This window comes from Onychostoma macrolepis, chromosome 08, assembly GCF_012432095.1.
Source record: "Onychostoma macrolepis isolate SWU-2019 chromosome 08, ASM1243209v1, whole genome shotgun sequence".
Taxonomy (NCBI): Eukaryota; Metazoa; Chordata; class Actinopteri; order Cypriniformes; family Cyprinidae; genus Onychostoma; species Onychostoma macrolepis.
In genome coordinates, this window is record NC_081162.1 from 25,641,689 (window position 1) to 25,669,631 (window position 27,943).

The 27,943-nt window shown below is 34.4% G+C and overlaps 1 protein-coding gene across 2 annotated transcripts in view; it reads left to right on the forward strand.

Annotated features, from left to right (window-relative positions):
* Nucleotides 1-27,711, forward strand: part of LOC131545208 (leucine-rich repeat transmembrane neuronal protein 4) — a 122,642-nt gene extending 94,931 nt beyond the window's left edge. Inside the window, exon 3 of one of the 2 annotated variants that reach the window (XM_058783800.1) lies at nt 26,441-27,711. In XM_058783800.1, coding sequence (XP_058639783.1) covers nt 26,441-26,662 — 222 coding nt within the window. In that variant the 3' untranslated portion in view covers nt 26,663-27,711. The remainder of the gene's footprint in view (nt 1-26,440) is intronic. The other variant, XM_058783801.1, reaches the window with a different exon arrangement.
* Nucleotides 27,712-27,943: the final 232 nt, after the last annotated feature.

Consider the following 27,943-nt stretch of genomic DNA (forward strand, 5'->3'; position numbering starts at 1 on the left):
CTCCTCAGGTGGCGTCAGGTCGCTATAGACTGATTAAATATGGCAGGGGTTATTGGAAATGTTCAGAGTTCAATTTTGGATCTGCGTTCTGGTTCAGGGAGCACTATTTCAGAGGAGAGGAACCCATCCAAACAGGCCTTCGACAGGATGAGAGACCTACAATTCCTTCTTGAGCCCTGTGCCGATCTCAGCTCGCCGCAGAATTCATTTCCAGCTGCTGAACTGTGAGAGGAATTTCATAAAAACACTTCAATATTAGAGAGGTATTGATATTGACTCAGAGGGTTAGGCTCGCAGCAGAAAGCCTGAAGCTTGTTTAGATCCTCCGCCACTTCAGAGATGTAAGTGTGACCAGGTTAATGCGCGGGTTTTGACTGTCGGATCCCTGGAGCGATAGAAATCATACAAATTTCCCATGCTGGTGTTTTGAATGTGATTAACAGAGCAAAGAAACTGTGTGGTGGCTATGTTATGATCACATGACTGGACCAATACTTCAGTACTCAGCTTATCTTGGGAGCCTGCTATTATTTCACACTTTTCATCTTAAATAATTAATTGGTGACAAGTTGTTGTTGTTTGTATTATTATTTTCTTTTGTATTATTTTTTACTTTTTGGAAAGAAATGAATCATTTTATTTAGCAAGGATGCAAAATTGATTAAAAGTGAATCTTGAAAAGAAAATATATTATGGTTTCCAATAAATTATTAAGCATCATTTATTAAGCATGTTTTCATTATTTATAATAATCAGAAATGTTTCTTGATCAGCAAATCAGCATGATTTATATAGGGTCATGTGACACTGAAGACTGGCGTAATGATGCTGAAAATTCAGCTTTGCATCACAGGAATAAATTACATTTTACAATATATTCAAATAGAAAACAGCTATTTCAAATGGTAATATTTCATCATTTTTACTAGATTTTTTTTTATCCAACAAATGCAGCTTTGGTGAGCATAAGATTCTTCTTTCAAGAACCTTAAACTTTTGAATGGTTGTATATGTGGTTTAACCAACAGATTAAATCATTTTAAGACTTTAGACTTCTGAAATGATCTAAAATGTGGAAAATAAAAGTCATAATGTAGTTTTTGGAAATGAACTGGTTGGGTGGGTGATGGCATCACCTGTTATCGGTTAGCATTATTATACTTCCATCCAGCGTTTGACAGGCTCCCAGCACAAACAAAGTCAACAAAAGTTAGATTAGTCATTTACCACGTCTTCCCAAAGCACAATAAGCATCGCTTTCACGTGAGAGAAAGACCATTCCTCCTCAGGTGGCGTCAGGTCGCTATAGACTGATTAAATATGGCAGGGGTTATTGGAAATGTTCAGAGTTCAATTTTGGATCTGCGTTCTGGTTCAGGGAGCACTATTTCAGAGGAGAGGAACCCATCCAAACAGGCCTTCGACAGGATGAGAGACCTACAATTCCTTCTTGAGCCCTGTGCCGATCTCAGCTCGCCGCAGAATTCATTTCCAGCTACTGAACTGTGAGAGGAATTTCATAAAAACACTTCAATATTAGAGAGGTATTGATATTGACTCAGAGGGTTAGGCTCGCAGCAGAAAGCCTGAAGCTTGTTTAGATCCTCCGCCACTTCAGAGATGTAAGTGTGACCAGGTTAATGCGCGGGTTTTGACTGTCGGATCCCTGGAGCGATAGAAATCATACAAATTTCCCATGCTGGTGTTTTGAATGTGATTAACAGAGCAAAGAAACTGTGTGGTGGCTATGTTATGATCACATGACTGGACCAATACTTCAGTACTCAGCTTATCTTGGGAGCCTGCTATTATTTCACACTTTTCATCTTAAATAATTAATTGGTGACAAGTTGTTGTTGTTTGTATTATTATTTTTCTTTTGTATTATTTTTTAAAAGGCTCATATTATCACCAAAGCTGCATTTTTTTGATCAAAAATTCAGTAAAATCAATATTATTCTGAAATATTACTACAATTTAAAGTAGATGTTTTCAATTTATTCCTGTGATCAAAGCTTAATTTTCAGCATCATTACTCCAGTTTTCAGTGATCCTTCAGAAATCATTATAATATGCTGATTTGCTGCTCAAAAAGCATTTCTGATTGTTGATTTTTTTTCACTCACCTGTGACTCAAAAATTCAATAAAATCAGTAATGTTGTGAAATGTTTTTACAATTTAAAATAAATGTTTTCAGTTTGAATATAATTTAAAATATAATTTATTTCTGTGATGCAAAGCTGAATTTTCAGCATCATTACTCCAGTCTTCAATGTCACACGATGCTTCAGAAATCATTCTAATATGATGATTTGCTGCTCAAGAAGGATTTTTTTTTATTTTATTGTTATCATTGTTGAAAACAGTTGAGCTGCTTCATATTTTTGTGGAAATCATGATACAGTTTTAATTTCTGGATTCTTTGATTAATAGAAAGTTCAAAAGAGCAGCATTTATTGATCAATTTAATGCATTCTTGCTCAATAAAAAGTATTAATTTCTTTAAATTAAAAATATATATGTTTTGCATAGTTTTGAGTGATGTTGCATTCTATCATTAGATTTTCTGAAGTATTATGAAGACTCGTGCCAAAGTCCAAGAACGTGCATTTAAAAAGTTGTAAGTTTTGATGACTTTAAACATGATAAAACAGACAGAGAAAGCATCAAATCATAACAACCTAACATTATACAGCTCATACCACAAATTCTAGGCAATTTATGCATGTAAAAGTGTTGGTGTGTGTTATTTCTTCAAGAACATGTTTTACTAAAGCAGTTTATGCAGAGGTTGTCAGCATCAGATGTCCTGTGAACACTTCATATGCATGAATATAGCCAAAAGACATTTCTGACAGCTCAAAAACGCAGAAGCACTTAAACTAGCAGCATGAGGTGATTCTGCGTGTTTCTTCAAAGCACCCGCATTCAAGCCTCCTACATGTGTTTCTCCTACGTGTGCTTCTGCAAATGTAAACTGAATGTTTGTGTTTTGGAACATAACCAGTTGATTTCAGCCCACTGTATACCTGCGATATTCCATCACTTTAATACGATGCACTGTGGGATGAAGCTGTGGCGCTGGCATAGGGGAGGTTTGCTGTGGAATTATTAAGGATGCAGGGCCTAAATTATTTATGTCGATGCTAAAAGGTTGGAAATCATTCAAAGACTCTTGTGGCGTCTCATAAATGATACAGCTCTATACCAGTTTTATCCTAAACTGAAAGCAAATGTATGCCCACACAATTTATGCAATTCAATCATATATACTGTATGCAATAAGGCTCGTATGCTCACAAAGGCTGTATTTGTTTGATAGATACACACTACAAACCGCAAAATTAAGTGTTTTCTATTGAAATATGTGTTAAAATGTCATTTATTCCTGTGATTTTTCAGCATCATTGCTCCAGCCTTCACTGTCACACGATGATCCCTCAGTAATCATTCTAATATGCTGATTTGCTGCTCAAGAAACATTTCTGATTATCATCGATGCTGAACATATTTGTGTTGCTTAATAATTTAGTGGAAATCATGATACATTTTTTTATTGCATGATTCTTTGATGCATAGAAATGCATAGAAAGCAGCATTTATTTGAAATATAAATATTTTTTAACTATGTAAAAGGCTTTACTGTCACGTTTGATCAATTTAATGTATCTTTGCTGAGTTAAGCTTCCCTTTAATAAACAAAATCTCTCTATACAGGTATATCTGCTAAAAGTTTACATTTTGTCAACTTTCAGGAGTATACAAGCTTATAGATGACCTCAGAAGTAGCAGACATTGACTAAAATGCTAAAAACTACCATTTTGATTTCATAGGTTTTAAAGTTATCTTCAGGGAGAAGGTTTCAGTAAACTCTGTAGCATAAAAATATATTTGCGCATTTTATTTTTATTTTTTTTCCCACAACAAACACACACAAAAAAAACTTTAAATTAGAAGAATTCCATTTTCACTCACTCAATTTGACATCAAAACGGTCACTGTTGGTGTTTTGCAGACGAGGAGACATTTTAAAATGTCTCACAAACCTCTTAAGAAGTACATCTTAGATGATCTCTGTACATTGTATTCGTGTACAATGGGCGATGCGATTATCTAGGCTAGATCAGAGATTGCCAGCGCTTCTTCAAGAGTTGTGAAAACCAGACGACTGGAACGTAAAGAAAACACATCAGTCTGTCCACAATGATGGCGGCATAATGCTGCTCCAGTGACACTACAGATGTGAAATAGTTTTGTGAATACGGCATTTGTAAAGTGCTTCTGTGCTGAGTTACATGTTTAAAGCTGCCTTTCAACCCCGGCCGTCATTTTAAAGTACTATAATCACCAGCTCCAAAGGGCTGTTTAACATGATTCAATACAAAATGCCCTTTTCAAAGGAAGTCACGTCTTATCTGTAATGCAGCGATCGAGCATTTAGCAAGCAAAAGGCTGAAACACTTTTTTTCCCCCTCATTTCTAAAGCGTTGCCCAGCTGAAAGCACTTCAAAACCAAGTGTCGAACTAGAAGAACAGGCAAATATATTTGTCCTCACTTGCTATTTTTTTTAAAAAGGTGGTAATAAAAAAGATATCTAGGGATGAAAGGTATAGGAGGAAAGCGTGTTCCTTGCACTCCTCTGCTGCACCTTTGTAAGCTTTGATGTTTGAAACATGGCTTTTTCCTTTTCATTTTGTGCATGAATGTGGTGTAGTGACAGTCAGTGCTCTTTCAGATGGAACTGGGCCTATTGCATTATCAGTGTTGCTTTGACATTAATGTAGATTCTGTTGGCTGGATTTCTGTGCCTTCTGGTCGGAGCAGCTCAGAGGAGGTCGCTTATGTTGCATTAAGTTGCAATTTGACTTGCTAAAGCTAATTGCTAATGCATTGGAGATGGAATGGCCTCCATTTGCCCAAAGCATTTGGATTTAGCGGTGGGTGAAATTATGAAAAATTATTATCATTCATTTATGGTTTTTAATTCATATTTTGAATCAGTTTGTATATACATATATACAGTATATATACAGTGTATTTATACATGCAGTGCTAAAAGTTTTAGTTTCAGTTTTAGTTAACTATAATTAACAGTTTCAAAGATAGATTAGCAAAGGTAGATTATTGTTTTTGATGGGGAAAAAAACCTTGCAAAAAGAAGTGTTAAATATATGTGCACTTGATGGGCAAAACAATATTTTCTTTCTTTCTTTTTTCTGAGAAACAGTACAATTACTTATTCTGTTTGCTTTATTTGCTTTTAACATTCATATGAACTGCATAAGAATTAGCCATTCATAAATGCAAATGATCAGTCTCAAAGCTAAAAGCTTACCTTAGTATTTACAGTAAGCGAATCAAATTAAGATAATGTCATTTCACTTAGTTTTCTAAACTGTGTGCAGATGAAGAGTAGTATATTAATGCTGAGCATTTTAACATAACTTGCAATTATCTCACTGGGTCCACTCACATAAATGCTTCATTAATTGGCTGTTTCTTTAACTATGGCCACTTTTGGCTCTGTGCAGAAAATACAGTCACTTAAACCACACTTTTTTTTTAGTTTATTTAGTTTCCATAATTATGTCTAACAGTGGACATACATGCAATTATGTAATTTGTAGCATTTTTTCTAATCTCTTATCTTTCTAAACCAACAAATATAGTTCACACGAAAGTGAAATTTTGCAGAAAATGTACTCACACTCAGGCCAGATGAGTTTGTTGCTTCATCGGAACAGATTTAGAGAAATGTTGCATTACATCACTCGCTCGCCAATGGATCCTCTGCAGTGAATGGGTGCCGTCAGAATGAAAGTTCAAGAAAAAGTCCATCGTCTATTGTCCTCTAACATCAAAATCCACTGGCATATCTGTTTAGACAGGTTTTAGATGGTTTTCACTTGTAAAAGGTGCTTGATCTGTGCATATTTCTCTCCTGATTCAGATAAGATGACACTGGAGAAAGCAATGTTATGGATAGAGGACTTGTATTTTTGGCAGGAATCAACGTTTTGAAGATGAAACATATTAATGATGGATTTGTTTCTTACAAACACGCAGCTTTTCACTTCACAAGACATTAACTGATGGACTGGAGTGGTGTGCATTACTTGTGGATTAATGTGATGTTTTCACCAGCTGTTTGGACTCTCATTCTGACGGCACCCATTCACTGGAAATTGATATGAATCATTTTCACACAATTATTGAAATGGTTAATTTGAGATTGAAACATGTACTAGTAAAACAATATTCTATTGATTCTTAATATTTATAAATGTTAAATGTCATGCATGCTGCTATTATTGCTATCATTTACAGCATTGCAGGCCACATAAACACTGAAATCTGCAGTCTGAGTGCAAATAATGGTGTCAGAGCGATATCTCCATTACCCTTGAGCTGCTTATTGAGTCTGGGGAGATCCGATGCTTCCCGCTGTGTCTCCTTATGCTAGTCTTTTCCCGCAATCAGCCGCCTTCATATGCATCAGCACTTTAACAGCGTTTAAGCAGAGTCAAAGGTTCTCACTGTTGCTGTTTTTAGCAGTTTGTAATGTGATGTTAGCTCTCGGGTTCACCCAGGACGTCTCGTTCTGAGTAACGGCACAAAGTTACAGAATTGTCGTTGTCCTGTCTGTGCGGAAATGCGAACGAAGAGAGCTCGGCGTGTGCTTTCTGCTCGCCTGGGGTTTGTGTTCTTTACTTGTGCCAAGAACCTTGTTTTGATCATGTCAGAAACTTCAAGCAATAACTTTTTAGGACATGCATGCAAAGATCCTGCCATGAAAGAGTTACTCGAAAAGGATAATGAGTGTTTGTGGAAAATGAGGTGCACTCGAGTACAACATTATTATCCCTGCAAAATTGGTTTCGAGATTTATCGATTTGCTTCACAAGGGCCCTTCAAAGATAAAACAGACATGACGGACAGCTACTCCGATTCCCTGAATGCTGAGTGTTATTCATTGGCCTTGTCCGAGGAGACTGGTTATTCTTCCTCATGCTGTCTAATTGAAATGCAGAGATGGTGTCTAGCTTTAGTGCTGGAGGTTTAGAATGAAATAAAACACAATAGCATCAAAATAAATGGTATGACGTTAGTGAAAGGAGACTAATCAGTCAAGCACGACATTTCAAACCCTTAAATAAGCCTTTTGTGTGATGAAACAGTGTGCTTATTATGGTCCTGAGTGAATCACCACAACCAGTATGATAAGTTAATAAGGCGAGAGGTTAAAGAGTACAGACAATGGTAGTCGAGATGATGAAGAGCATGTTGAAGGGAAGCAGAAAATAGATGTTTGTTGTTACTGAAATTGACATCTTAAAGGGAAAAAATATATAAAATTCTGTCATTATTTACTCACCCTCATGTCATTCCTAATTAATTTCTTTCTTCTGCTAAACACAAACCAAACAGTTGACGATAGCCATTGGCTTCCATAGTATTTTTTCCATACTATGGACGTCAATGGCTTCTGGCAACTGTTTGGTTACCAGCATTCTTCAAAATATCTTCAGATTATATTCTTTGGTTACCAACATTCTACAAAATATCTTCTTTCAAAATATATTTGATTACCAACATTCTTCGAAATATCTTCTTTCAAAATATCTTCTTTGGTTACCAACATTTTTCATAATAACTGTTTGATTACCAACATTCTTCAAAATATCTTCTTTGGTTACCAACATTTTTCATAATAACTGTTTGATTACCAACATTCTTTAAAATATCTTCAAAATATCTTTGGTTACCAACATTATTCAAAATATCTTCTTTTAAAAGATCTTCTTTGGTTACCAACATTTTTCAAAATCTTCTTTGGTTACCAACATTATTCAAAATATCTTCTTTGATTACCAACATTTTTCAAAATATCTTATTTTAAAATATCTTAAAAATATATTTGTTTACCAACATTATTCAAAATATCTTCTTTTAAAATATCTTTAAAATATATTTTGTTACCAACATTTTTCAAAATATTTTCTTTGGTTATCAACATTTATTCGTACTAACTGTTTGGTTACCAACATTCTTCAAAATCTTTTAAAATACCCTCAAAATATCTTTGGTTAGATATATAAATATCTGTGAAAATAAAAGTACAAATAGCTATTTAGTTATATACACAATATATGTGACATTAAATTGCTCATATTGCAATATAGGAATGTGATTGTATCATACATACATTTGTTTGACTGTCACTCATGTGTCACTGTAAACACTTGTGCATCCTCAACCAGTCCAGAAAACATAAAAAAAAATGTTTAACAATTAGTCATAATGTTTATGCATTCACATCGTTTTTCATGCTTTCAAAGTAGAAATGGGCAAAGATTATAGAAAGTTGGGCCAATGGAAGATTTCCCAGCTTTCATAACTGGTGTAATCCGATTTTATATTAGTACTGAGAAACATCAGTACTATATTTGCAAGAAACATGCCTGTTGGATAGTAAATATGTATGCATAGTTTAGTCTGATTGATCTTGTTTTTGTTATCCCAAAGATCCCATGAAATTAAAAGTGAAGTTTTGTGGCTTTTAGTACTTGGATTTTAGCCTTAAGACCATCTGCATGGAAATAAAATGCAAGCAAATAATCTGACAGGTTCTTTAATGTCCCTTTTTGGCATAAGTAAGGAATTTTTCATTCTTTGTCTGTGACAGAACTTAAAAATTTGCAGTTTATGTTCGTCACAAAGTTTGTATTCATCATAATCTGACTAGATTTGTTGTATTGACATACAGTGTTTGCAAAATCTTATATTATGCATTATTTCAGTTTTTGACTGCAATAGGAAGAGGTTGAGCTACAGATGTGGTTTCCCACAACAAGTTGAAACATTCTAGAAAGCGTTCACGTCTCTATGGAGGAAAAGCATCAAAGAATCCAACTGAATGTGAAATGCAACAAAAAAACAAAAAACAAAGAACTAAACATTCTTTTGGGAGTTTGTACTTTGTTTTGTTGCATATTTGCTTGAGAATCCAAACATTACCATAAACACTGTTCTCACTGGGTAATTCATGGGTTTTATCGGTCCTAACGGTGAAAAAACTGCATATGAAAACTGAAGCAGTGTAGCTGAGGCGCTAATGCAGTTTCCAACAAAACCCTGTTGAACTTCCCACACCATTTTTTTCTGTGAACTTGAATGATGCTTCAAATCATGCCGAGAGGTGTGCTATTACTTTTCTAAGCAATTGAACTGGATTTTCGCTTGGCAGACAATAAAACAGACTAAAAAACTTTCAGTTAGTCATATCGAGTACTGGCTTGTAACTGAGTACATGTAATCTGGATTAGGGCTGAACGATTAATTGCATTTGCAATAATATGCGCGATTTTTCAACCTCAGAGGTTCCAATTACACTCTGTCACGTGACACGCGGGAGTAAAGAGGTGTGTTCGACTTGAAGACCGATCGGTGCATGGCATCAAAGTACGGCAAGAGAAAGCATAAGGAGACGTCCACTCTCTTATAGCTCTCGCAGTACTTTGATGACAAACACTGATCGGTCCAGCAGTGCAGCTTTAGGTCGAACATATCTAAGCAGTCTTAAGAGGAAGCATCAAGTTGGCACGCTACAGTGTTGCCAGGTCCGTGGTTTGCCTCCAAAAACGTGATATTTAGCCCCTGAAATGCGAATCTTACCAGAGGAACCCCTCCAAAAAATGTGTATTTTACCCCCCGGAATGCAGTTTTTACTGGTGGACCCCCCTCAAAACGTGATTGGGCTAGTTTTGAGTAGCAATTAGATTATTTTCCAAAATCGTTCAGCCCTAATCTGGATTACGTAATCAGATTCCAAAAATGAAGTACAGTTACCTTTTTAATGGATTACATGATTACATATTAATGGCAGTAAAATATTTATAATTTGTTGATTCAGCCCAGGTCTTTTTTTTTTTCTTTTTTTTTTCATTTCTAAATAAACCTACCAATAATATACATGAGACTAATCATTATACAAGTTATTAAGTAGCTGTGACTTTGGCCATGTAATATCATGTTTTTTTTGTTGTTGTTTGTTTGTTTTTTATTTATTTTTTTATGGTTGTTCATGTAATGTAGAGATTCTCAAGCTTTTTTTGCGTGCCGAACCCCTGACCTAAAATATTTACTGTACTTAAGTGCCTCTGAGATTTCAATAATTTAACAACCTATTTGCATGTACAAAGTTCTCTGATGTCGGTGGACACATTGTCACATTGGTATTGACACATTTTAATTTGACATTTTTATGATTTCATTAATTAATAGCTTTTCATCAATACCCTACAGTTTTTTTCACGAACCCCAGTTTAAGAAACACTGCTGTAATCTACCCAGCACTGGTCATAGAGGCCATAATATCAAGGGAAACACAACTGTATTTCAACAAAAAGCTTTCATTCTTGATGCATGAGAGTATTTGATCATATTTTAAAAGTTTATGCCATGGAAGCTTTCATTAACCAGAACTGCTTTGAATGTCAGGACCGAAGCTCAAACCGTCTCTTTGCGTATTGTGTGCATAAAACATTAGTGTATGCAAAATGTCATGAGTGGGCAGTGGAGTTTTATGAATTACAAAAGTACATTCTTAGAGCTGAACAGTATAAGAAACACTCACAAGAACCTCTTTGATGGGAGGACAATGTTATGCTCTGGAATAGTATTATATTTGTCATTTTTTATGCAGATAAAAAGTTTTTGCATCAAGTCAGGCCCTGCAAACCTGCCCACCGCATGAGTCGGGCTGAAGGCGAGATGTTTAATAAATAATTCACAAGTGCTTTTTATATATAAAGGTCTGTGCTCTGTTCATTGGTTTCAGGCCGTCAGTAATATTTTGCCAGGGTCTGTGTATGCATTCATTATTTTGTAAGAGGTCGAACTGAATTTTTCCCCTCTCCAGCACCGAATAAATCACAGCCGCCCACCCTCGATTCACCCAAAAGTTAATTCCCCTCTAGCCCACCCAACGTTTGGAATTATTTTACCGAGAGAGCCTTTGAAATATAGTTGCACCATAACAATAACAGCCACCAAGAGCGGCTTAATGAAATATTTATCAGGGATTTGTGGATTGAGGCTATTTTAATTACCATTCGCTAAAGAGGCATCTCTGTAGATTTATGAAATGGCTGCGTCTTGCCAGTCAGCGTTTGCCGGTGTCATTTGCGGCGGGGTGTGTGTCCTCGTGCGTGCCGTAAAAACTGAAGTGTTTGTGTGTGTGGGTGTGGGTGTGGGCGTCCGTGCAACATTCAGAATGAATTGAGAATGGCATTTAAATTACAATTCAGTTCATGAATTTTAATTGAATTAAATGAATTTTAATTTCATTTTAAATTGAATGCAGAATTGCAGATTGAATCTGAACGTAGATAAATGTAGATAGATAGATGATACAAGACAATAATGTGTTTAGTAACACAGTTGACAACACTTTTGCATATACATAAAAATAATAAAATATTTTCTTTATTAGATCAAATGAAAGTCAAATGAAAAACATCAAGTCAGTTCGACTATAGACAGACAGACAGATAGATAGATAGATAGATAGATAGATAGATAGATAGATAGATAGATAGATAGATAGATAGATAGATAGATAGATTTGCTCAAAACAAATCTGGTTCTCTAATTAAAAAAGGAAACCCAGTTGAATAAATGAGTTTAATCCTGATCTCTGAAAGTATCCAGGTTAATGTGGAGTATCTCTCTAATTCACTGACACTGCGCAGATTCTGCCTGCATGAGCGTTTGGCTTTTTGAAATGGATTATCTCATTTGAAGGGATGCTGAAATATGAGGATGACAGCCCGTGTCGGTGGGAACAGCATGCACGGTCAAGCAGGGCTGCGCTTTGGTGACATTGGCGAGCTGTAAATGGGATGAACGGCATTACAGGGAGATAAACCTGCCCATCTGATGGATTAAAGCCACTTTGACATTTCAAATCAAATTGTGAATTAAAAAAGCAGCCATGTCAGCAATAATGCAGTGCATGCTCTAAGCAGGATGCAGCTGTTTACCTCCATGAATTTCCTGAAGGCCGGTTTTCTGCACAGCAAGATGAAGCAAACACATGAACTGCACAATTTAAGACAATATTCATTGTGGTTAACGGTCAACGGATGATGTTATTAGGCACATGTTTTTGAGTTTATAGAGTCTGATGTTCATCACATTCAATCCGATGCAATCTAAAAGCAGAAAGACGGAAAAAGCATATCAGATGTTTGTTATAATCTTGTGGCGAATAAGAGGAAAAGCTTACTAAAGGGATTTGGTATAGGAGGAGACTGTATCTGTCTGTGCTGAATAATAGATTTAAATGATTGTTAAATGTGATTTTGCCGGAGGCTGAAGGCTTGTCAGAAACTTGTTACTGTCAGCTGCCATCAAATGATGTTTTTTTATGTGTGATAACTCGCTGCCATTATGGTGTGAAGTTCAACAACTGGTTTTAAATGAAGGAGGACAGGGTTTTATATATATATATATATATATATATATATAAACCAAATTAAATTTCGTTCATCTGTTAACCATGTCCTCCTTCATTTAAAACCATATATACTTTAGCTAAATTTAATTATTATTAATAATTTAATACTTTTCTGATTATATACAGAATGAATATGAATATATATATATATATTTTTTTTTAATTAATTACAATTATAAATTTAGTGGAACTAAAACTGACGTTGTAATATTACAACTGTGGGCCTTACAGGGTTAATTATACAATTAATTAACAATTCATTTAAAATATTAAAAATATTTTAATGCACTTTATATATATATATATATATATATATATATATATATATATATATAGTATATATATATATACATATATATATATATATATGTATAATTTTGTATAAACATAATATATTTTTATATTAATTATATTATATATTATATTTATTAATAGCCCTATTCTAAATACTTGCATATTGAATCTACAGACACTTGTCTCAGTTCAAACTATAAAAAATTAAAAAAACTAAAAAAAAACTATATAAAAACCCATGTATGACCCATAAAATATGATTAAATGGGTACAGACCATTTGCATGCATTTTCTATAATGATAAATAATCAAATGCATTGATGTTAAGATCTTTACAGATATTGAGTTTCATCATTCAGCACTTTACAATCGATTTCTTTTCCTCTAATAATCAGTGAACCTAAGGGCATGCTGTATATATTCATCATATAAATGAGGCCCCCCAGCAGCATCCTGCTTTACATTTTAGGTATAAGTTATTTATCTTCTCATTATATCATGTTATTGCCTAGCAACAAGGGAGCTATTGCTGCATGTGCTTAATAGTCAGCAGTGCACTCATACAGTGACTGTATTCTGAATGGCATACTAACATACTAGTCCTATACTAGAAATTTAGTGTGTGTGTGTGTGTGTGCATATATATATATATATATATATATATATATATATATATTATCATAGTAATATTTTGACAAGTATTTTAAAAATTAAGTTGCGAAATGTCATGTGAAAGATAATGAGGTCATGTGACAACCAAGTTTACTACTGTTTCTTTATCACATTTTCTCTTACGTATTTTAAACTTTCTTCTTCTTATTCTTCTTTATTATTTCTTTCTTTTTTTTTCTTTTTTCATTTTCCAATGTATGTAAGTGATGCTCAGTCATCTTAAAGTCTGGAAATGGATATAATATTTCCTCATTTTATTGTGCACCATACACAAACTCTTATTTTTGAGTCCTGCACTTCCATGGCACAAAATGTGTGATAATTTCATAATTTCAGATGAAATAGTAATTTTAGATGAAAACTCACAGTTAAACCATCATGGTTTCTAGTCATATGAACTAGCTGGTAAAAAAAAAAACACAAAAAAAAAACACATTCATTGGCCTTTGCACAACATGAGGTAATAGATATTGACAAATCCAAGCAGATAGAACAGAAAATATGAGTCTGGAGGGATATGAAAGTCAAACAGAACATATGAAATGTTCAGTTGATGTACTTTTCCTCTGCCTTCATATTATATCGGGACAAATGCATCTGAGAGCAAAAAAAAAAAAAAATCAACTTTCATGAACTACCATAGAGGGAAAAAACAACAACAAAAAAAATAAAATAAATAAATATATATATATCCATACGCTGCCACCTGCATCTTGGCTAATAAACTTTATAATAAGATCTGCAGGTACAGCGATGCATGTCGCAAGAACAAATAAAAATGTTTTCCGATGATATTTTTCTTGCTACCTCGGTGTATTCTACTGAGATTTCAGATTTATTGGAATATATTTCTCTTTATCTACTTAGGAAATAAGAAAAAGCCACTTAAAGATATTGAACCATCTGCCTGATTAATATAAGGAGCAAAATAAGGAGACTGTCAGTAAAGCATAAAGCAAACAAACACAAAAAAAAAACAGCTTTCAGACCCGCATTTTCATTCTGCTGGCATGCCGTGAGTATACATGACATGCTCTCTCTGGGGCTTTGGCAAATGTGGGCACTTCTTTGTTTGGTTTCACAGACTTACTCATTCACTGCCTGAATATTTAAGCATGGTGGGAACATTGATGCAGCCACTGCTGGGTAGTTTCAAAGCAATAGTTTTCTGTCATCAATTTGAAACTAAAAATCATGTTCCAAACCCGTGTGACTTTCTTATGTCGAACACAAAATGAAATATTTCCATGCATAAGACAGGATTTTCATTGGGTCTATTCTTCACACAAAACCAATGTATTTCTTCAGAAAAATATAGTGCATGATATAGTACATACTACACATTTTGTATCTGAACTTGACAGAATGGTCACTCTGTGCCTTCGTTTAAAAAACAACAACAACAAAAAAAACACTGTAGTCATTCTGCCTAACCGTGTGTTCACACTGCACTGACAAAATTCGCTGTAGAAGATTCGGGGACACTTTGACGATTGAATGTTTGGTCTTGTATTTAAAGGGGTCGTAAAGCAAACAAGCATTCCCATAAATTAACCTGGGAATCCCTTGCAGAATCTGTGAAAATGTGAATAATTTTAACAAAATAAGAGAGATCATACAAAATGCATGTTATTTTTTATTTAGTACTGTCTTGAGTAAGATATTTTACATAATAGATGTTTACATATAGTCCACAAGACAAAAAAAAAAAAAAAATAGCTGAAATTATTAAAATAACCCCCTTCAAAAGTTTGGGAACCCTTGGTTCTTAAAGGGATAGTTCACCCAAAAATGAAAATGTGATGTTTATCTGCTTACCCCCAGGGCATCCAAGATCCAAGAAGGTGACTTTGTTTCTTCAGTAGAACACAAACGAAGATTTTTAAACCGTTGCAGTTTGTTAGTCCTATAATGCCAGTCAATGGGCACACAATCTTTGGGAGAAAAAAAAACATGCACACACAAATCCAAATTAAACCTTGCAGCTCGTGACGATACATTGATGTCCTAAGACACGAAACGATCGGTTTGTGCGAGAAACTGAACAGTATTTATATCATTTTTTACCTCTGATACACCGCAATGTCCGACTGTCACAACATCTGGTGCGTGACACGTCAACCTGCTCTGGCACATGTATACATAGATGCCTCATTAGCGACGGTTTCTATGAGCTGCGATACGTAAGGATCTACGTATATATCTATGTATATATACATCTATGTTCCAGAGCCGTTGACGCGTCACGCGCTGGATGTTGTGGATGAGCTCAGGATGGTTGGACATTGGGGTATTTCTGAGGTAAAAAATTATTTAAATACGGTTCAGTTTCTCGCACAAACCAATTGTTTCGTGTCTTAGGACATCAATGTATCATCACGAGATGGAAAAGATGGAAATCAAAATCATACAGTCACTGCTGGAAAGGGTTCAAATACGCAAAAAATATTATAATATTTAAAAATATATATTATATTTTCCCACTGAAAAACAAGCGTTCTAATGTTAAAATGCTTGAAAACTAATGTGGTTGGAACCAAAGTTTACAGGACTATATTTGAAATCACAACAACTGTCTGATAAATGTTGTTTATTTTGCTCAAATAGCGTTAAAAAAGGTTATTTTCCAGGCTAGACCAGCCAGTGTGCATGCGCAGCCCTAAGCACGCGTCTCATAATGTTTCTATAGCAACCGGGACTTCTAAATAAAAAAGAAACATTTATTTTCCAATAATAATGGTAATTATAAAAATAATTCTTATTGATGATGTTGGAAAAATATTGAATTAATTGTGAACGATGCATGTTGAGTAAATCATGACAGAATTTTCAGTTTTGAGTGAACTGTTTCCTTCAGAAACCTGCAGTGATGTGGCTATATGGAGATATCAGCTATTGTACATACAGTCTCACTATCAGATCCGGCATGAGGCCAGTGGAGGGTTGATGTATCTGTACACGCATTTTTGCCCATCTGTTCTTCAGTGTGCAGAAAACGCACGCTAGAGATAGTGATATCATATGCTATCTTCCTCAAGACAAGAACAGAATGCTCTGTTTGAGACAAGTGTAGGTCAGGGTTTTTTCCCCAAGCCCCATTGTTAGGTAAATTTAACAGTTTTAGAAAAAGGCTTAAAAAAGCACCATTAAAAAAAAAAAATTATAATAAATTATATTTCCTCACGCAAAGCTATTATTTGGATTCAGATGACTTAAAATACAGTGCACATTGTCATATTGACTATTCTGTGATGCTATTATGATGCTTTTGAGTCTTTTTTTTTTTTTTGTCCTCATTCATTATAATTGTATTCAAATTATATGCAAGTGTATGCATTTGAGTACAAATCCTCAACATACACCTTTTGTATTCCATGAAAAGAAGAAAATCATACAGATTTAGAACAACGTGGTGGTGAATAAATGCTGACTGCAATAGAAATCTTACTGAATGTTATACTGATCAAAACTGTAGAATAATCAAGAGATTTTATGTTTTTGAAGGAAGTCTCTTATGCTCACCAAGGCTGTATTTAAGTAATCAAATATATAGTAAAAAATAAAATTGTGAAATATTAAAAGAACTGTTTTCTATTTAAATATATTGTAAAATGTAATTTATTCCTGTGGTTCAAAGATGACAATTTCCACAAAAAAAAAAAAAAAAATAAGCAGCACAACTGTTTTTAACTTTGATAATAATCATAATCAAAATGTTTTTTAAGCAACAAAATATATATATTTGAATATTTTCTGAATGATGATAAAAATGATGATAAAATTCAGCTTTGCATCACAGGGATTGATTAAATTTTACAATATATTCAAATGGAAAACCACTATCATAAATTGTAATAATATTTCACTGTTTTACTGTACTTTGATCGAATAAATGCAGCCTTGGTCAGCAAAAGAGAGATTTGTCAACGTGTCAGTAGCGGGAAAGAAAAAACACAACGTGTAGATTTGCATGTGGACCCGAGAGACCACAGGCGATCAACACTTTAATGTCATTGTGCAACACAATTAATTCCATTTTCTGAGCTATTAGTTTTAGATTGCTTATCAAACTGCTCGTTCAGATCGTTTCCCTCTGCGCTGCATCAAGGGTCAGGCCTCAGCCGAACGCCTTTCCCGCAGTGAAGATAGAGAGAGAGACAGCGAGCATACGCCTAGGGATTAAGAGAAATGCTAAAGGAAGAAGGCGCTGGTAATAAAGGACGGGCTAAAGAGGCAGAAGGGAATCCGAGTTCTCCCGCCACGGCGTCCCTTTGTCGGAGGGAGAATGCTGTGTGTGTAGGGCCTGTCTGCTGCGGCAGTAAGGAAACTTGGACCGCCTGCTATTAGAATCGCTGGCCATCATGTGTCCCAGCATGCAGCATGGCATACTAATGACTCAGACAGGACCGTCTGACGCTGTGAGATGAGCGCACTGAATGAATGAAGGTGCTTTCGGGGTGAAGCTGGTGTTATCTGAAAGGGAATATTAGCAGAAACACGGACATCTGCTTAGAAATCTCAAATATTTGATAGAGAGTACACAGGCTGCGTTTGAAATGGAAATAGCACGCTGCTTGTTCTGCACTATGTGTAAGCCTACTGAATGTTATTTTTAGTAGTGCTTGCAAAGAGAGGTGTGCATTGCTGGATAGTGACTGATTACATGTAATCTGGATTACGTTATCAGATCAGAATCAAGTACTAATTAGAGTATATTACATTTTAAATTTGCTAATAATCAAATTACAGATTGTATTCACACTCTCAGAAATAAAGGTACAAAAGCTGTCACTGGGGTGGTACCTTTTCAAAAGGTACATGTTTGTATCTAAAGGGTCCATTTTGGTACCTTAAAGGTACATATTAGTACTTAAAGTGTACATATTTGAACCTAATAGGTACAAAAGTGTACCTTTTGAAAAGGTACTGCCCCAGGGACAGCTTTTGAACCTTTATTTCTGAGAGTGCACAATGGCAGTAAATTATTCATAAAATGTATTTACTCAGCCTTTTTTTTCTCTCTTTTAAATTTTCCTTTCTAAAAATCCTATGATCCTAGTGATCTTCAGTAACCGTTAATTCTGGAAGTCAAAAACATTTCAGACCTGGAAGACTTTGGGCATGTAATGTCACTGCTGTTTTCATGTTTATTAATGTTTGTCACGTAATGCAGGGATTTCCAAATGTTTTTGTGTCAGCCAAACACCTTTAAATAAAATATTTGCTGGAAATATCTCTGAGGAAGTTAATATTTCAACTAATTTAACAGCACAATCACATGTTTACGGGTCTCTAATGTTGGTTAATGGTTGCATTGTGTAATTAGAGAGTGGCCAATGGTATTTGAAGAGATGCACACAGCTGAAGTAGCTTTTCTAACATTTATCATTTGCAATGCTGAAAAGATGAACGTGGCAGCCTAATAGGGGCATGCAGCATCAGAGAGAGAAAGTAATTACTGAAAATCTTTGAATTAATCAATTCATTTTTCATGAGACATTTTCCAACAAAAACCAATTAAACTATCCAAAAATGCCTCACTATTGTCATGAATGGGCCTTTTTGAGTTTCAGTTTTTTATGGTTTTAGTTTTAGTTTTCGTTAGCGATAACAACCCTGATATTATACATCAAATGTTTTCCAGCAACAATATCCATTGCCATGATATAAGCTTGTAGTCATATCACTCCTAGTAGTAAGCAGTAGGATTCAATCCAAACATAACCTTTATTTGTTGTGCGTTCAGCTCTCAAATAGAAATGCAATAGAAAGCATAGCGGATATGCTCTCCAAAGCTGTGTTTTGTGAAGACGAGGAGTTTCTAAGGCGTGCGATCCTGTGCATCAACTGCACTTAGCTCTTAACACAGAGCGCTGGCAGGAGCCCAGACGCAAACCGCTATGAGTCACATCTTTAAAAGCTCCGACCGCAGCAGCCAAACGTAAAAGCTCCCAATATTTGTGATTAAACCGGGATGGACAACGGGTCGGCGAAGCCAAAAAGCCTTTTATTTTTAAAATATTCATCACTCCCAAGCATCTTTAATCCTGTTTTCAGAAGGAAAGGGAGCAGAAGGGTGTTTGTGAAGGAAACAACACCACAGTCAAACACTTTAGTGGGAATGTGATCAGAAATGCTGTTTTATACACGTCTCTTTTGTTGGCTGTTGTTACCTTTGCTCTTTAAAAAGGAAAGGGAACGGTTAAGCTTTAATCCCATTTACATTTATAGATAATTGATTGCTTAGCTGGATACCGAATGATCGCTCGAGCAGTCCATTAAACAGAGAAATAGGATTGACAAGGCTGTACAAATGGGGTTTGTATCCAGCAAAGGTCGATGATCGCTAACTCTGAGTCCTCGTTCCCAGATGAATGTGACTCCGCTGCATGAAGATGAATCTAACCTTGTGGATTTCACCGATCTGCACCTATGTAAACAATCAGATGCGATTAGATGCATACGAACGCGGTAACATTCAAAACGCATGCGAACGCCCTGGAGAACACAGTGAAAAACACTTTTGTTAAATTGCCAGAATGCGGTCGTAATTGAGGCGCGTGAAAGGAACGTGCAAAACAAGGAAATGAGCAAGAGGTTACGAGTTTGAAATGCTGCTTGAAGTCTAGAGCCGTCCTCTCTCAACACGGTTGTAAACATGCAAAAAGTGACAATTTGTTCAACACAATAGAGCCATACACCCATTTAAATGCTTCTAAGACAACATTTTCACTTCTTTATTTCCATCTAAGTAATTAGGCAAACTGAGCCTTGAAGTCGTTCTACAGGCCCTTTTATGTGGACCCCCTACTTAGCAGATTTACATAATCGTTTTCTTCATTGACAGTATACAGTGGCCCTGAAAGGTATTTGGACACGTAAGTTACACTAAAAAATGTATGACTGTCATTGAATTAGATACAAAGAAAAAAATAAACAAAATAAACCAAACATTAAACCAATTGGCATTTATTTTAAAGATAGAGTAGCACAAGCACATTTTCTATATAGAAAGTTTTATATATAGTATAATGTTGATTCACACATATTAAAGATACATATATTTTACTTAATATTATCATATTTATTAACCATTAAATATTACATAATATTTAATAATAGTAACGTAATAAAAAGCAATATTATTCAAGAACAATATATATATATATATAGTATTTTTAGTTGTACTATAAAATATTATAATATTAATATTATAACATAAAAATATGATGCCATCAGACATCATTAAAATAAAATTGTATAATATATATATATATATATATATATATATATAATATTATTAAATGTAATAAAAATAATAATAACAACAACAGCAACAATAATAATATTAATCTTAAACAAAATATATATCTTGTATTTTACATAGTGTTAATAAAGAGTGCGGGACTTTTTCTTTGTTTGTTTGTTTTGTTTTGTTTTGTTTTAATTCACTGTGGCCTACGCACCTGCCCACAACCATCCAGGTGTTTGCAAGGTTTTTTTTTTTAAATGATAAAACAATAAATCAGGTAAAAATTACAACAAAAAGCATTGAGTGACTCTGTTTGTTTGCAGTTAGGGAAACAAGTGGATAGTTAATGTGATTTTGTGCACCTGTGCTTCCTCTGACTTCACACATCCACCAGAAATCACCAAAACACCAGCTGATTCAAGACAATGAGCAAAAAGTTAGTGAAGAGGCTTTAACAAATACGTCTTGCCTTCATTTTGAACAATTGATCTATTCTTCTGTCATTTAAAACTTCAATATATTTATGTGAAATCCTGCTTTTGAAGCCTCATGCCCTTCCATTGGAGCACGACATCTTGTAGACACTTCATGCCCCCATTTTAATATTTTAAGCAAATATCATTTATTTAAAAATGACCTGACAACACACCCACAATGTCTGTCTGCCTTCACACTAATGCACTGCATTCATTTTTAAGTGTTTAAACACTTTTTGGGCCCGCTCCACTTACAAATGCCATATGCTGTATGAATCAGGATGGGAAACGGAAACAAACACACAAACGGAGTGCCATTACAGACACACACACTCCTCTGCCCGCTTCCTAAAGTCAATTTCATAAACATATCTCAGTGGCCGTCATTGCAACTGGGCGGCAGGGCCGTATTTAATCTGACAAGCGTTCGTCGTAAATCGATCTGTCTTCTGTTGGGTAATGCAGTACAATCCAATTGCGGGCTGATGGAACATGCAGCATGTCTCTGGACGCTGCGTCTTGGTTCTGCAGTGTTTGCATGGTTTTGCGTCCGCGAGTTTAACGCAATCGGTTTAGACTAGAGAGTTCACAGATGGCCGTGGTGCTGCTAATCAATCGCAGCAGATTGCGTTTCAGTTCTCTTAGCTCTGGAAAGACGCTCCTCTGTCTTTCTTAATCACTCAGAGGAACCTGTTCCTGTGATGTCCTTTGAGGCATTTAAAGGTGTAATTGACAAAAGCATTATATCAGTCCCTGTTCACATTAGCGTGTTTGTCATTAGCTTGTTGCACATTAGATATGCCGCCCCAGTCATTGCATTGCAGGATGCATTTATCCTTAGTTTTTTTTTCAGAATTGAGTTTATGTGTAATGATTCTTTTAGCTAATCCAGTGAAATTACTTTGCAATATATATATATATTTGCAATCAGTTATTGGAAAATTAGTTTTTATAAATTTTAATAATGTCTGAATAAAGTCATGCTTATGGCATCATTTTTGTTATAATATTAATATTATAGTATTTTATAGTATTTAACTAATAATAATAATAATAATAATTACAATTGTCTAAATGAACAATAATGAATAATGTAATAAATAATTTTTATTTTATTTCTTTACATATTTTATTTTTACATTTTCTGTTTTCATTTTAATTTTAGTTAAAGTTTTAGTAAATTTGTTGTGATTTTGTCATTTTTATTAGTTGTATTTTTTAATATGTCTAGGCCTATATAACTTTTATAAAGTTTTTTTTTTTTCAGTTTATTTTATTTTATTCTTTTTAGTCTCTTTACTACTTTAACATAAGCTAAATGAAAATGATAAATATTGCATTGGCAAAATTGTGAAATATTTTTACAATTTAAAATAACTTTTTTTCTATTTGAGTATATTTTCAAATGTAATTTATTCCTGTAATAAAGTGCAGAATTGTCAGCATCATTACTCCAGCCTTCACTGTCACATGATCCTCATGATGAGCTTTTGAAATTGCTTTTTTTATATATATATATATATGGTAACACTTTACAATAAGGTTCATTAGTTAACTACATTAGTTAACATTAACTAATAATAAACTGCACTTATACAGCGTTTATTAATCTTTGTTAATATTAATTTCAACATTTACTAATACATTATTAAAATCTTGTTAACATTAGTTAATGCACTGTGAACTAACATGAACTAACAATGAACATCTGTATTTTTATTAACTAATGTTAGCGAAGATTAGTAAATACAGTAACAAATGTATTGCTCATGGTTAGTTCATGTTAGTTAATACATTAACTAATGTTTAACTAATGAACCTTATTGTAAAGTGTTATCATATATATATATATATATATATATATATATATATATATTCAAATAGAAAACAGTCCTTTTAAACATAAATTTAAATGTACTGTATTTTTGAACAAATAAATGCAACCTTGGCAAACATGAGAGACTTCTTTCAAAACATTCTAAAAAAAAATTAAAAATTACAAATCTTAATTATTCCAAATATTTTTATGTTTTTAATAAGTGTTTGCAAATGATAAAACCTGTTCCTGTGATGTAATTTAAGGCAATAAACGGTGTAACTGACAATACCCATTATATCAGCACGTGTGTCATTAGCATGATGTGCATTAGATATGCTGCACCAGTCATTGCATTGCAGGTTGCGTTTATCTCCATAATGTTTTCAGCTATTTTCTTTCAGAACGGAGTTCATTTGTTCCTAATATACTAATGCTAAGCATCAACCTGTGCAGTTAGATGTTCACAACCTTACCTGCTTATCTCACACATTATTGCACATTATTGCTGGGTGTACTTCCTTTAAAACAGTCAGGAGCTAATATTACTTAATTAGCACATAATTATATACAATTCAAAGCAGCGGTGAGGCAGAGGTTGGGACGATGGAAGCCAAACGCACAGTATCAGCAAAATGGCTATAATGCAATAAGTGGTCTCCACTTAATGGAGTCAAGCCCTCCATTTAAGAGAATAAAAGCAGTGGTATGTAAGCGCTTTCTCTCTGGAGCCCGGGACTGCATATAAATCAGCTCAGAGCGGCCTGCCAACCGCTGCCATGTTTAAATGCTGCTTATGAAGATGTGTGCATCACAGACGTATGTTTGTGGCGTGTTTTCTGTGCTTTAAATGTCAAACGTACTGCAGTTCGGCCCGCTATCCTTGATTTCCCAGCAACAACACACACACACACACACACACACACACACACACACACACACATACACTCAGGGAAGTATGGAAACAGTCTGCCAAATCCTCAGCAATGACTTTTATATAATTTGCAGTACACTTTTGTTTTGCTTTACTTGGTAACACCTACCAATTGGTTTATTCTGATATGATTATAATGTGTTCTCACAATATTAATATCTTAAATAGATTTAATAATTAGAATAATAATAATAATAATTAATTAATTATTATTTTATAATTCTTCTTCTTCTTGTATATATATATATATATATATTTTTTTTTTTTTTTTTGGGGGGTCAATTTAATGGTGTCTAAATGTAAGAATGATTATTCCATCTTTTTTATATTAATATTATAGCATTTTATAGTACTTTCCTACTACTACTTATTATTATTATTATTATTATTATTATATAATTATAATTTTTAATAAACATGAATAATATAATTAAAATAATAATTTAATAAAACTGAATTTAAAAATATGAGTGATTATTATTATTATCATATACTATATATATATATATATAATTATATATACTTTTTTCTATCTTTTTCTTTCTTTTTTTGAGTATGATTCAAGTGATTCAACATGCCCACATTATACAGCAACAAAAGTTTAATTCTTTAATTTTCGGGTATTGTTAATTATTTTATTTTTTAATTTTTAATTATTATTTTTAGGATAATAAATACGATATTATGTGTTATTTTATCTTGCTTGCATTTTATATTTTATTTGTATGATTTTTTATTTATAATTTTAAAAAAAAGTTCATATTTTTTTTTAGTATATTTAAAAATTTATTTAGAAATAAACTTTGTAGCACAGATACCGAACAGTATTGAAACAACATTGAACTGAATTAAGCTGAATTATGACACTACTGTCCTCTGTAGAGCTGCTTTGCAGCTGGAATTCTTTTTATTACAGAAAATTAAAACATGAACTTTTTTTTGTTTTATTTTTGTTTTTTTCTGTTTAATTTGAAGCTGCTGAAACAATCTGTATAAATTTGATGACTTGAATATAGCGCACTAGTCATATGGGCTGGTTTGTTTTTGTTTTACAAAACATCTCCTTTTGTTTTCCACTAATTTTCATTAAGGGCGCACCGTCCCTTTAAAATAACAAGCTCACATTTTCAGCCGCTGTTTTGTGCTGGAGTAGGCGTATCATTTTCATTCAGTGTTTTTATTGCAGTCGTCTGATAAAAAGCATGTTTGACGTGTTACAATACCTCTTCGCGCATGTTCCTTGGTGAGCCCTGGTTACCCTAATGATGAACTCTAAATGATGTTATCACATTCTACATTCCAAAGGTACTAATTACAGCCAAATTAAACTCAAAGGAGTAATTAGGGCTTCTTTTGTGAAGGTTGTTGGAAGGAAAAAATCAGAATGTGAATGTGATGTTAATTACTGAAACCGTAACACCCTTTCAGTGAGATCTTCTGATCTTGATGCCATGTCTAATATTATTAGCATTCCCCACCGTCTTCCACCTGGCAGATGCATTTCCTGTTATTTGCGAATGCTGGTTGTACTGGCACCGTAGAGGAGAGCGAGCGGGTGGCCGGCTTGCCAATCTCATTCCATTTGCTGTGTGTTAAACTTTTGATTGGCCTGTTGCTGCAAATGGAGAATGTATTTATGGGGTTGATTGCAGAGCTCATGGGCCTCTTACGAGAGAGGGGAACTCATTTGCACTCCACTGAAAATACATTTCACACACTTTAGATAGGTTTTATCCATGCACGCTGCACACACTTGGACACTGACACATTTTAAAGTTGCATTTACACTAAGGCAGAGATCCATATCCGTTTTTCCTGTCGATATACTTTCTTTCAAGACATGACTGTGTTTTTACATGAATACACCACCAAATGGCCAAGATAGTAATAATAATAGACTTAGACTTTAATTAGACTTTTTGAATCCTTTTAAATATTGATGAGAACAGAAATTACTGTGGACTTATTATTATTATTATTATTATTGTCATCATCATTATTATTATTAAGCTGATTTTCCAATGTAGAAATGTGTATTATTATACATAATTATATATATGTATAATTATATATATATATATATATATATATATATAGACACACACACACACACTAAAATAATAAATATGTATAATAAAAATGCAAAATGAATATTTCATAATTCTACAAAACATTATTGTTATTTATTATGCACGTGTATATATGTGTGTGTGTGTGTGTGTGTGTGTGTGTGTGTGTAACAACTAACAATTTCTAACATATATATATATATATATATAATAAAACAAATAATTTATGAAAAAACATTTGGCAAAATGTTTGCAAAGAAGAATGCCTAATGAAATAATACATTAACAATCTGCAACACCACACACACAATATACAGCTGTCATCCTTGATCCTACAGCAAATCACTTTCTGAAATCCAGCATTAATGCTAACCATGTTCCTCTCTGTGTTTTCTTTCTCACAGGCCCCTCAACAGATGGGCACATTGGCGTTCTACAGGTACGAGCAGCCCATCGTGGACTACTGCCAGGCTCACCAGCCCCTGCACATGAACAGGGGCTTTGAGCCCCCGTCCCAGGCCCTGGAGGGGCTGGGGGCACGAGAACGCTGTGCCGTCCCATCCGCTGGCCTCCTTCCTTCCGTGCCTGCAGCCCCTCTGTCAGATATCCGCACCCTACCGCAGTGAGCCGGAGATGGACTCGTCCCCGTCCACGAATGTCCCCGGGGGCGTACGCTCTACCCCCAACATGAACCCATCGCCAGACCGAATCACAGATATATGGGACAGCGTGATGGACTACAGACTCTCAGGAGAGGACTCTGTCTTTGTCGTGAAGTGGGTTAAACACTCTCTGGTTTGTCATTCGCAAGAATCATCATTGTAGTGTACGTTCGATGTTTTTGGAATAATCAAACAGGATGTTTTTGGGGGGCAAAAAAAGCATCTGATTCTGGTATTTCGGGGTTTTTGTGAGCTCAACCCTCTAAATGTTTCAAAAGCATCATGCTAACGTCTCAAATGGGAAATAAATATCAAGTTTTAATGACTCAACAGCACGCATACTCACAAGATCGGTGTTCTCCCGTAGCCAGAAGTAATTAAACGTAAACCAGCGCCCCTTAAATGGATTCGAGGAATTTCTGAGCATAAAAATCTCTTTCATCTCTTTCTAATAAGGCCTTTCAGAAGGACTCCTGCCCCGTGAAGTCAGCGATAATTGCTTTATATGAAATTGCCCAAATTTAATTCCTCAAGGTGAGCTGGCGAATTTGAATTGTAAATGATAATATGACCCTCACTTCACGGCTTCTCTATTGTGAATCTTTAAAATGAGTCTTGATCGTTCGGTATTACAATGAAAGAACCTATCATGCCATGCCAGTTTTACTCTGAAAATCACTGACAGCTGTGACATCATTTATCAGTGCTGTTTTACACCGACCGTGGAAAATGTCTGATACAATCGGTGAGGTTTTCATATTGAGTTTCTTTTCAGTTTTCGGATGTTAACACCTGGGTCATTCCTGTTAGGCTTTGTTGAACTATTAAAAATACATATGAATATGTTAAATTTCATAAAGTACTTCTATAAAATGGTTGACATCAGACACTTAAACTTAATTATAACACGATTATTGCAAGATTATGGTGAGAAACTGTATGTGAGGAGATTTTTTTTTTCTTTCAAACTGTTGATATTACACTGTTTTTGTGATTCAATCAAGCAGGATGTTGTCTCCCCAAAAAAATGATGTCACTTCCTGGAGGATGATGACAAAAATTTTACACACAAATAACAGTATGGAAAGCAAGGACACATTTAACATTTTTCGAGGACATGAAAATGTCCAGCATAGCAGGAATGACCCACATTCATTCTTGAAGCCTATTGGCCGTATCCTATATTAGGGTCACTATAAGTCCTCTTTTTTATTTCTAAATTGCCTTAAATGTCCAGGTTTGGGC